At 31.9% G+C, this 12,550-nt stretch overlaps 1 protein-coding gene across 1 annotated transcript; it reads left to right on the forward strand.

Moving 5' to 3' along the window:
* Positions 1-2,209: 2,209 nt before the first annotated feature.
* LOC114408732 (protein DCL homolog, chloroplastic) lies at positions 2,210-6,662 on the forward strand. The gene is made up of 3 exons (XM_028371883.1): positions 2,210-2,572; positions 2,647-2,761; positions 6,180-6,662. The coding sequence occupies exons 1-3, from the start codon at positions 2,247-2,249 to the stop codon at positions 6,348-6,350; spliced, it is 612 nt and encodes a 203-aa protein (XP_028227684.1). The 5' UTR covers positions 2,210-2,246; the 3' UTR covers positions 6,351-6,662.
* The last annotated feature ends 5,888 nt before the right edge of the window (positions 6,663-12,550 follow it).

Here is a 12,550-nt window from a genome sequence, read left to right on the forward strand (position 1 = left end):
ATATTTAAAATTATAAGTGATTCATGTATGATTGTTATTTTTTTTATTGAAGATTTGATACATTTAAAATTGCGATAAAGTATGGTAAGTCGGTGATGCAAATTATCTCGCATTCTATTTCTTTATAGTCCAAGTCTCTGAAGTTAATGATTCTTTTTTTCTTTGTTTCAAACAAAATATTTTATATTTGATGAAGATAAATAAACTTTTCTATTATTTCCTTAGTAGTGTACAAGTGTTATAATTAAAATTTCCAATAAATAAAATATTTATAATATATAAATACTCTTAATTATGATGATTTAAAAAAATTCATTTTTCTCTATTTGTTCGATAGCATACTCTCGCAGGCATTCATGTGTGTTAAGTATTTGAAGAAAGAACTTTGTGGTTTATATTTTTTTGTTAAGTTATGTTTGATAAAATTGACGTCAAAAATTTAATTGTGAGTATGAAAATTATCTTATTAAATTATAAAAATTTAATAAAATTATTTATTGAAATAGCTAAAAAAATTTAAAATTATACAAATGAACATATTTAAGGAATGCTTTTAAACAAATTTTAATTTAGTTTTATTGATAAAAATTATTTTGCAGTATTTATAATTTTAGTATTAAATTAATTTTAAACACTTGAAACTTTTTATTTATAAAATATCCAAAAAAACAAAAAAATACATAAACTTATTATATATCACTATTAATAATATAAAATAAAAAACTAAAAATGAGAAAATTCTATCACATGTAAAAAAGTAAAAAAAAAACTAAAATTTTACCTTAAATAAAAAAAATAATGTAATAAATGTTAAAAACAAAAAGAAAAGAAATATATAAAATTAAAAATTAACAATTTAAAAATGTCTAACAAATGCTAAAAACTACAATAACAAAACTCGTTTAACAACTAAACTTTTTGGCTAATAAAAAAAATTAAAAACTAGATAACATACCCTTCCTCACACCGAAAAAACCCATAGCGTCTGCAGATTGCATGTATCCATTGGACTGAAACAGTTTGGCCAATATGGAAGCTAAGTCGCTATAGCCAATCGAACTTTTTCCGCGCAACGCCAATCGGTCTATACTCCGGCATTTGAATGCCAACATTTCCAAACTCGCTTTGGTGCTGGGATTCAACCCATCGAGAACCAACTCCTGAAGGTTAGGACAACATTCAGCAATGGCTATCAAAACTTTATCACCCATAAGGTTGGCCTCCCAACAATAGCTTCTACGGATACGAAGTTCTCTTAAAAGGTTGCAACCCTCCAAAACTGCAACAAGTCCTTCGTCACTGCACATGCCAATCATCTCAAGATGCAAAACTTCTAAGCTGGAACGTTTTGAAATCGCTTTTAAGATAGAAAAATCAACGCCCTCCAAATAAAGGGCTTTGAGCGATGACGACGTTACAAACCCATCCTCGTCGGCGTTGGCAATATTGGGGTTTGAGTTAAGATACTTGAGGCGGAGTTCTTCCAGAGAGACGCAATGATCCATGAATGCTTTCAAGCCTTTGTATGTGAAAATGCAAGACACGGCCGAAAACTTCTTCAAACCCTTGTGGTTCATGGCGAAATTCTCCAAGCAAGCGTCTGAGTGAATAGAAGAGTGGAGAGTGAAGAAGGTGAGATTAGGGCAGCAGCGGTGAGTAAGGAGGGTGAGAGCTTCGTCCCCAATGCTCTTACTAAGGGAATTTATTAGAGTGAGTTCGGTGAGGGAAGAAAAGCGAGAGAAAGTACATGGGATTGACAGTAGACCATCCGCGGTCAGGGACAGACGCTGATAGGTCTGTCCTTCGATCTTCAGCCAGCGGCTACATACGAGGGAGAACATCTTGCGCTCGCCGGGGGAAAATAACTGGAAAATACAACCCAAACACTCATCGGGAATCTCATCAATGCTTACTGCTTTCCCCATTCTGGGAATTCTCTTGGAATATTGCAATTCCGTATACATATAGCCAAACATGATCCTCTCTAATTCTGATTTTTAAAATCAATTCACAGACACAAATTGAATTTAAATAAAGTAAATGATATGATATGATATGATAAAATATAAATAAATGATAAGATGTGATAAAAAAATAAAAAATATTGATATTTTTTGTTTGGATAGGAACCCGTTGTAGGTGGGCTTGCATAGGAACCCACTGTGTTTTGGGGTCCATTGAGTGTGACCCGTTACGAGATTATCAGCACCAATCAGCAAAGAACCCAACCCAACCCACCATAAACCATGGCCTCTCTTTTTCTTAGACAGGCTCTGCTCCTCCGCGTTTGCTTCCACAACTACCAACGCTTCACCGCCGGAGGCGTCGCCGCACGTCACCGGATGTGGTGCAGCGCCGCCGCCAACCTACCGTCGGACGAAGCGGAGAAGAAAACAAACTCCGGCGGCATCAGCAACAGCTCCTTTGCACGGAAAGCTCAGTATCCTCCGTCAAGTGAAGCGCGGTGGGAGGACGACCCCGATTACCGCAAATGGAAGGACAAAGAAAAGGAGATTCTCAGCGACATTGAACCTATCGTTGTTCTCGCCAAGGATATTCTCCATTCACGAAGGTCACTTCTTAATTTCATAAAAAAAAATGTGAAGTGATTTTTTATTTATTTATTCTATATTGCACACACTGCAGGTACATGGATGGAGCGCGATTGAATGAGGAGGACGAGAAGGCTATAGTTGAGAAGCTCCTTGCATACCATCCACATTCTGAAGATAAGATTGGGTGTGGCCTTGAATCCATTATGGTAAGCGCTTGCTCAATCTGAAAAGCGTTTTGTTGTTGCGTACGTCGTCGTTTAGTAATACCAACGCGGCTTTCTTTTTGCCCTGATCATGACATTAATTATATTGAGGGCTTTGCTATGGCTTATTTTATTAGTCTGCAACTTCTAACTGTGGTTGCCATAACTCCTAACTTACTAACACAAATACTTAAAACATTCTAATGATGCCATTTTGCTGTACCTAGATCATAATATTTGGAAAATGGCAAGATCATATGTTTCTCACTCCTTTCGAATTTAAATAAAACACCTTACCTGAATTTTAATTACATAAAACTTTTATTGGGATTTCTAACACTTTCATCAGGTTTAATGGCTTGATTTTCATCTACAACCATCTTGACTAGTTTTTTTATCCCCTTGGGAGGGGTGCAATTGTCTCAGACGCATGATATCAGTTTAAGCAAGGATGATCTGTTTGTATGCTATTTTGAGCTATATTCTGATTATAATATTGATATAAATTTCTACCCCTGCGATTGTGCTGCTAGGATTAGGTGAATTATGATGGATGGCTTACCTTTGTTATGAATTACTTTGAGTTCAAGAATGGTGCACCTAAAAATTTACCCATTCCATTTTTGTCGAATTAGCTAGTGCTCGTAGCACTTCTGTCTTGTATTTATGCAGAAGAATTTATAACCAAAAAGAAAAGGGTGCCACTTTATTAGAGCTTAGTTTGAGACAATGGTTTTTGCAGTGAATAGTTAGAAATAAGAATCTGCACTGCTGTCTTTCTGCATAAAACCATGGTTTGCTCAACCACAAAGATTGAACATTGTCCACAATCCACTAGAAGGTCCTGGGTTCATGCTTTTTGGTTGCCTTTCATTGAAAGGTCATTTGTAAGTACCACTATAAGCCATCACTGAGTCATCTGACTTATCTTGACCTTTGAATAGGACCTATTCCCCTAAACTTGTTTTTTCTACCAAAAAAAAAACCTTGTATTTTGGCTCTTCATGTTAGTTTAGTACATTGTTCCTTTTATCATATATATATTTTCAGTCTAGGGCTAGTTGAGTTTTTTTTTTTTTTTTAACTAAGTTGGCATGATGGTGTAAATTTTGGCGGGATGATGAAACAGATTGGCGAAGTAAAAAATCCATCGGGGTACGCTTTGTTAGCAATGGAGGTGGTGTGTGAAGTAGGTTTCCAAGATATACTTTTAATTTGGTTATGTTGGCTAAAATAGGTTGCCGACTCTTCTGTTACCCAGATACTACTTACCACAATATTGAGACTTGAGAGCCAATTACTATTCCTTCAATTTACCCATGTTACTTATCACTGCTTCCAAACAGCTTCTAAATCAGTTCTTTGAACCCGTCCCATGGCTTCCAAATTCACCTTATCCTCACATATCTAATGAACCTTTAATCCACTTATTCTCTACCATTGATCTACTGCTAATCCAGACTCATTAAATCCAGACCCTTGGCCTTGATGTCTAGTGCCTGCCTTTAACAAACAACTACGACAAGTATACCAATCACCATAAGTAATATAATGATGAGTAGAGTATCATTTTCACGTAGATTTTTGAGTCAATTAGCATTTACTATCAAGCTATTGCAGGTTGAACTAACCATGAGGATTGGTGTTGATCTAACAGTACCAAAATAAAGAATAAAATGCGACAATGTAGTAGAATGAATGAAATGCGATGAAATTGCAAGAAACTAAGAAATACAATATGAAGTTAATGCTGTGAATAATTAAGTGGTTAGGCATTGGTATCCTTCTACCTTCACTTGATCCAATCTCACTATTCTTTGATTACATTCAATCCACTCAATTATCATTTGAGATCACTAGAATAGGTAGAACCCTATTCCTTGGTGAAAACTATTCAATTAGAAACCTAATTTCTTAGGGGAAACTCAATTAAAGAGAGATATTAAGTTCAAGAACTCATAAGAATGCACACGGACTAGATTCTATTTCTTTATGTCTGAAACATATGATTCCTAATCCAGATCTAGCCTTATACCCAATTTTCATTGCAATACAAAGCTAAAACATCAATTTGGTGGTGATCAATCAAAGAAAAACATTTAAGAGCTAAAAGCTGAAATTAATAATAGAATTCTCAAACAATCGGTAGCTTATCCCTTAAATTCATGTAGAACAATTTGGTGAACCAACTTAAACGGCTGTTTCTTTTCTTATTCTCCATCACTAGGCCCAAAACTACAATATGCAAAATGCAAGTTGACTTCCTATTTGCAGCCTGTTGACAGGGTTAAGTTAGTAGTTTTTATGAATTAATGATACTATATATTTAGAATTTTAAATAGTTATACATTATATATGTCTTTTTGATAAATCTTCAGATTAATATACAATTTATGTTAGAAAGATGTTGGATTTAGTTGAGCTTCATTAGCCCCCTTTATGTACCCAAAAATAGTATTAGGCTAATAGGCTTTAATTGTACTATTGATCTTTTAGACATTTCCCCAATTTAACTGCAAAGTTTTGTCCTACTAGTTTTGTATCTTTGTTATTTAAGCGAATCTCATTAGCTTGTGGTGGCATTGAGCAATATCATTTCATTGTAAACAAAATCATTAAAAATGGAGTGCCACCAAATCAAATTTGATTTATTCCCTAGAAAAAAACTAGGTGTTTTCATGCAGCAAATTCAATGTCCCACCTCTGTCAAACTGACATAAGGCATAATTTTTCAGTTTTGGAGAGCAACAAAAGGAACTAAAACAAGGGTAAAAATCAAATTTTAGTGAAAACAAGAGGAACAAAAGTGTAATTAAGTCAAAATGTTAAAGATTAAAAAAGGTCTTCTATGCAATATGCAGTTCTGTCAGTTTTGTGCTTTTGTAAAGTGTTAAGGTTTTTCATTCTTTATTTCTTTCTGCTTCTTTTGCCAATGCTAACGTATTTTGAAGGAACAGTTATCTTCTATAGTTCTATTATCATCTATGTTACCACTCCAGTTAGATTAAATGTCCTTACCAATTGTGCCACTCATAGATACATTAAGTATATTTGTGCTGGATCATTATGAGTTTTTAGATATTCTCATATAGATTTAAGTAAAGGAATGTGATTGATTTGACAATCAGTTCTGAAGACCATTTCGCCTCTTTATCAATTAAAATTTGATAACTAAGGCCATTAATCCAATCAAATGTACTCAATTTAGAGAAGTCAAGTTAAATCCTTTTTTTTTTTTAATTATCAACTTCTTTGTTTTTCAAATACATTTCCTATTTTATTAAAATTTACATTGACTGACCTCAAGACTGTTGAACTTAAGCCATTATTATTTGGATTTGCATGTCAATGATCTGCTCTGGTTACTCTCCATAGCAGACAGACAGTGCAGGATATGAATATGTGACTTATTTTCTTGTAGGTTGACCGTCATCCCCAATATCGACAATCAAGGTGTCTTTTTGTTGTAAGAACTGATGGTGGCTGGATTGATTTCTCCTATCAGAAGTGCCTTCGGGAATACATTAGAGATAAGTACCCTACTCATGCGGAAAGGTTTATTAGAGAACATTTTAAGCGTGGGAGTGGTTGATGTATATATAGTAGAATTTGTATACTTTGGTGTGCTGACTGCTTTTTACATCTGCTTTCCCCCCTTATTGTTCAGTGTCCTGCCTCCATTGTCAATGGTAGTGGATAATCATTGACTGGGATATCAAGCTTATTAGTTATTATGAAAGCTACACAGGAAATTATTGAAGTGAACTTCACTTTGTTGACTTGTAAATTGGTGGTTAGGTAACTGGTTGGCAGTAAGGAACAGAATCTTGTTGTTGATCCACCTCTAAAATATTATATAAGATATTTGCTAGAATTCAATGTTGTTTTATGGTCTTCGTATTTTTATTTTTTAATGTTGTATGGTTTTGCTGTTCAGCATTGAATTTTTAACCCCCTTAATTTTAGAAGGATGCTTTCACCTTGAATGTGGGGATTCATTGGACCCGAAGGCAATTTCTGTAAAATGAGGGGGAAGCCTGGGATTTTAGTTTGTAGTTTGTACCCATTCTGGATTATGGATTTTGATTGAGGTGTCCTGTGTCCAGCTATATTAGTCACGGGCAATTGAGGAGTAGTTGGGACCGGACATGTACGAGTCAAAGGGTCATGCTCAGCTAGGTTAAGTAGGACTCTGCACAAGTCAAAACGGAGAGAAACTATGTCTGGCCTACTTTTAGATTTTTTAGCTGAATATGTTTCTAAATCCCAATACAGAATCATCTTTCTTTATGTTGGTTTTGATAATAAGTCAAACACTGAAGAAACTCCCGTTATTGTAGCAGTATGTCATCAAGCCCCAAGTGTTAAGCATGATCTATTGTTTAAATTCCGGTAAAATTCATTTTAAAATCTTAACCACAAATTTTATATTAGAACTTCTGTCACGGTGAGAGGAATTTATTTGAGTAGTTTACCAAAGGAGCACTGAATTTAAACTTGGATCCTTTTTTTCTTTTTGCCATTTGAATCTTGAAGAACTTGGCCAACTTACTGTCTGGGAGAGGGGTTGGTTTCCTCTGGTGTATCCGATGAACGAACGCAAAATAACTGCACGTGAGGGGTGAGAATTCCCAGCGTGTTTGATTCAGCGTCTTGGGCCCGTAAATCAGAAGCTATTAAGACCTGCTTCTTCGTATTTGACGAATCAGACGTGGAGAGAGAGTATCTGATTCACTTTAATTTATTGGCGTCCTCCATAATGCGAATTAGTAAATATCATTTAGAGTTCAAGAACAATGTAATGATTTAAAATAGAAAAAGTAATCAGACACGACATATAAATCTTTATCATTTTTCCAATAAAGCATAGAACCAAAAAACTCGAAAGGGAAATTAGATTCTAACACAGAACAAGAATTTGAAACTTTAGCACCAATAATAGGAAATAACATAGCATTCCATAGCCCCTACGATCAAACTACCAACCTCTTTGTCTCAGCTTCTATTCTCCGAATAGCAATGAGAGAAAACAACTTGGTCGATTAATCTACTAAGGTCAGAGTGGTGGGCTCCAGTGAAGAGATGACTGGGTCTTTGGTGGATTTCACAATACCTAGATTTAAATATGCAAAATCACTAACACATTAATCAAATAGCAAAATAATGAGAGTAATAGTCGTCTGAAATATTTTCAAGAACCAATTCAAACATGAAAATTATGTCGGGTTTGGTCGAAATGATTGTGAACCATATACAGAGAAATAGTGTTAAATGTAGGAGGTTGAGAACACTGAAAAACGTTCAACGATTTGAGGGAATGTCGTCTGTACACTATAGTTGTTGAAGAAATTGCCTGTAAATATTGAACTTCTACTACTTTACAACCTTCATTGTACTCTCAGCTTCTTCATCCTAATCTTCTCCCGTTTTTTATTTAACTTAGAGCAGTAAATATTTTTATATTATCGTCTAATTATAAATCATTATATATCATAATAATATTAACTTTATAATAATTATTTTAAAAATTATCTACAAAATTCAGTCAAAAGGCAAAAATTCCTAGTCCCTAAGAAAATGGTTAATTTAAGAGAAGAAAGAAATTTAGTTTTAATTTAATATTATTTGATAGTCCTTTATAAGTTTTGACACAGATGAAGATTACTACCAAGAGTAAAAAGTAAAAACTGTTCTAAGATCTGAGAGTGTAAATCAGCAAGGGAAGCATGGTTTCTTTGTCAGCACTTTTCTATTATATTTTGAGGTCTGTCATTAACTTTCCCACTAGTCAGCTATTATTACAGAAATTCAATACTTTAACCTATTTTTTTTAAATATTTTTAATTTTGTTTTATATTTTCAATTAATTATAAATTATTCTAATTGTAAATTTTAAAATAATTATTATAAAATTAATCATTTTTAAATATATAATAATATATAATTAAATAGTAATAACAATAATCTTTGTATTGTCAATATATTTTAATCAGTTTATTTGTAACTTTTGTGTTACCATTTGCCAATACTTCTCATCTAAAATTTAATTTTACTTTTTGAAAAATATTTTTGATAATTTTTCATTTAAATTACATAATTTACACTTTATTTTCATTTTGTTTTTCATTTTCAAAACCTAAATTTTAAAAATAATGAAATTATTTCACGATTTATTATACAAATATTTATAAAAAAGGAATAAAAAATAAATAAATTTTTATAATTGTAAGAAAAAAAATGAAAAACAATTTTTTTAAAAAAAATCAAACACTCTTGTCTCAGTTTAGATACCACATGGTTTCAGCACTTCAGCATCTATGATCGTATTTTCTTTTCTCCCTTAAGTAAAAAGGGACTCTCAAGACTAACAACATTTGTAAATTCGTATAAAAAATTAACTAGAGTAAACTACTATTTCAGTCTATGAAAGTGTATAGCATTATTGTATTTAATTATATTAATCTCTAAAACTAAAAAGAATTCAAATAAGTCTATGTGCAATCCGTCAATCACATTACTCCAAAGTTAAAAAAAAAAGGTGATTTAAGTGATGCTATTAACATAAAATTAGGGACCAAAATAGCATGTAAGTTTAGTGACTTAGATAACAAATAATAATTGAATTTTTGAATGATTTGTGAAATATCCTTAATTATATAGACTGATGTCACCACGCATAATATTTTCAGAAGAAAAAAAATGGTACTTTTACTCAGATTAGTTAATTATATTTAAATTTTAATGCCCAGGTGATGTGTGTGGACTGAAGCTTTAAACACAATCAATTAATGGCTTCGATGTGGTCATCATGCTCAGCAATAATAGCAAAAAAAAAAATGGTCATTAGAGGACAATTTCTTTCTCTGATGGTTAGCTTATGACATAATGGAACCTTTTAAAGGGATTGTTCAAAACAGTGGAATAGAAATTTTGCATAAAGTTTCTACAAATTCATAAATGCAAGAGAAAAAGATGCAGCAAGAAAAACATTTATTTAAAGTGAAAAGCCCCCTACTTGTAAGCTTAAGTGCTTAGTAGAGTAACATGACATCATTAAGATATATATATATATATATATATATATATATATATATATATATGATTATGACTGTGATGTTACCTACCAAAATCCTTCGTTTTCTTACCTGCTGCAGACTTATTATGATTAAGGTTGCCTTTGCGATTTAAATCAAGCAAATTGAGATGAAGGCATGAAGCTAATCAAATAAAGTTCTTTGATCTTAACAAAGTCCTTGTTTTAATCTTCGTTACACCTAATCAAAGCTAAAATTTCCCCTTTCAGCCAAAGATTTTTATCCATATCCATTCTGCAATATATGTATTTGACAGAGTTGCAGTCTAAAGATAACGAAATAGGAATTGACTTATTTAATTAGAACACAAGACTTTCTGGGATTTCAGTCAGAAGTTTAGAACTAATCCAAACACTTATACGATAACTAAATGGCAAAATTTTGATAGTTGTAACATGACCATGCATTGACCAGTATAGCCAGTCAATTTGAATGTAATTCTAGTCGTTTATTATATCCAAGCATCATGGGACCAAGGTTTACAAAGTCCATGTTAGGCGGAGCTAAACTTTTGTCGTCATTGTGTATGACAATCTTCTATATTAATAATCAGCTCATTTTTGTTTCGTGGAAGAAAAGAGGTAAAAACTGCAGGAGAGAAAGGTCAACCCCTGGGCTCATGGTAGTTGTGTGCGGAAAACATTATCATTAAGCTCTGACTCTCTATTGCGGACCCCATCTTCAACCAGCTGGATCAAGATCCTTGTGGCCCATCACTCTTGTCACATTCTTTTTTTCTTCTTAGTACGGGTTAGGATCATGAGTTTAAGAATTCGGAGAATTCAATAAGTTTAAAGAATTATATTAATTATTTTTTATGGGTTAATTTTATTAATTTGTTATTTGATTCCCCAAAACTTTTACATTATAGTAATATTTAATAACTCTAACCATGCACAATTTACCTTTATTATGTGGAAATTGAGAATTTAAATTTTAAATATTTGTTTTAATAAAATAATACATAATAAATCTAGCTTAAATGTTTTTGTCCAGAGCACTCATGTGCCTTAACTATAAGAAAATGGACTTGACAAATCAAACCTAAAGATTAATATTATTTCATTCTACAAGTCTAAATACTATTTTACAAAGATAATTTAAATAAAAAATAGTTTTAATGTTTTAGAAATATAAATCACATTTAGTATTTGCCATCACTTTTTTTTTAAAAAAAATAACCCTCTTTTATCTCAAATAAATAATCCTCTTTTTCTATTTTTCACTCTTTTCATACCATTTTACTTTCATTTGTTTTGTAAATGGAACGTATTGCTGGTCTTCTCTCTCATTCATGTTCTTTCATGCATATAGAAAAATTAAAGCTTATGATTAGTTTTCAATAGTTTTTTTTCCTTTAAAACATTATTCCCAATTTATCCTAAATTTGCAACAACTTTTTTTCTTCCGGCTTTAGTTTTTTTTGTATTTAAAAGAATTTTATTATTTTAAAATTATTTTTCAAAAAATTAATCCAAACAAAAAATATAAAAATATGATAAATTATTAAAATAATATAATTTTTATATTGTAAGTAAAAATATGAATCTCATAAAATTTTACGATTTATTTAACTTCTTTTTCATCTTCTTTTGTCTTTATCAAACAATCATTAGATACATTTTTTATAGTTATTCATTCTTAAAATTAATAATATTTTTAAAATAAAGCATATAATAATCCAAAAAGACGCACGCGATGTTAAGATGTTCCATTTCCCTCGAATATGAATATGATCCTAAGCTTCAAAGGTAAAAGTAATGCAACAATGAATTGAACTAAAAGTACTATAACTGTATCGTGTGGATCATTTGCAAACAGAGCTGAAAGAGAAAGAAATGACGTGCAGCAAATATGAAAAACTTTCACCTAAAAAATGAAATGAAATATACAGTAAAAAAATGAATTATCAAAAAACTGGTCTTCCTTTTTCATGTGAAACCATGTGAGTTTTCTTCCTGTAATATGTTTGTTATTTTTGGATAGCATTATTTTTATTTTATTTTTTAAGAAAATTTTCATTGAGTAATTTTTTTTAAAAGATGAAGTAAAATTGATATTTTATAATTTTTTAATTTTATTTTTTTATTTTATTACTCATTTAATCATTTTAATTTAAATATTTCATTTCTATCAAACAATTTTTTTAATTATTTTTTTTTTTATCTCATTTCATCTCTGTCTCAAACACATCCTAAGATAGAACGATAGCAGCATCTCTCTAGGTCTACTTGTACCATCTGTAGAAAGGGTTCATGAGTCCCAATAAAGGGGTCTTGCTCCTTTATTTTCCTGCTCCGCGATTGAAATGGAAAGAAATCACCATCAGCCACTCTCTGATCCTTCAGGGAGTGGACATGTCTGACTTTGACCAGTATAAAGCGCATGTCGCTGTTTTTGTCTTAGAAATTATATGTAGACTAGCACACTACTTTGCGGAGAAAGTTAGAATTAGAAAAAAGAAAACTCATAATAATGATCTTGTCATAACAAAATAAATACTTTTGCATAGCACAGCGTTAATCGCAAAAAATGTGCATTGCTTTGGCCAAAACGAATAACTAAAATTAATTAACTATACTTAAACAGTGACCAACTGGTGACATTTCGTACTATAGTTTGGTGCCCAAGAGTAAAGAGCAGTGAGAAAAAAAGGTTGCTTGTTGCGGTAGTGGTGTGCTGGAAACCACGAACTAGC

The sequence above is a fragment of the Glycine soja genome, chromosome 4 (genome assembly GCF_004193775.1).
Source record: "Glycine soja cultivar W05 chromosome 4, ASM419377v2, whole genome shotgun sequence".
Taxonomy (NCBI): Eukaryota; Viridiplantae; Streptophyta; class Magnoliopsida; order Fabales; family Fabaceae; genus Glycine; species Glycine soja.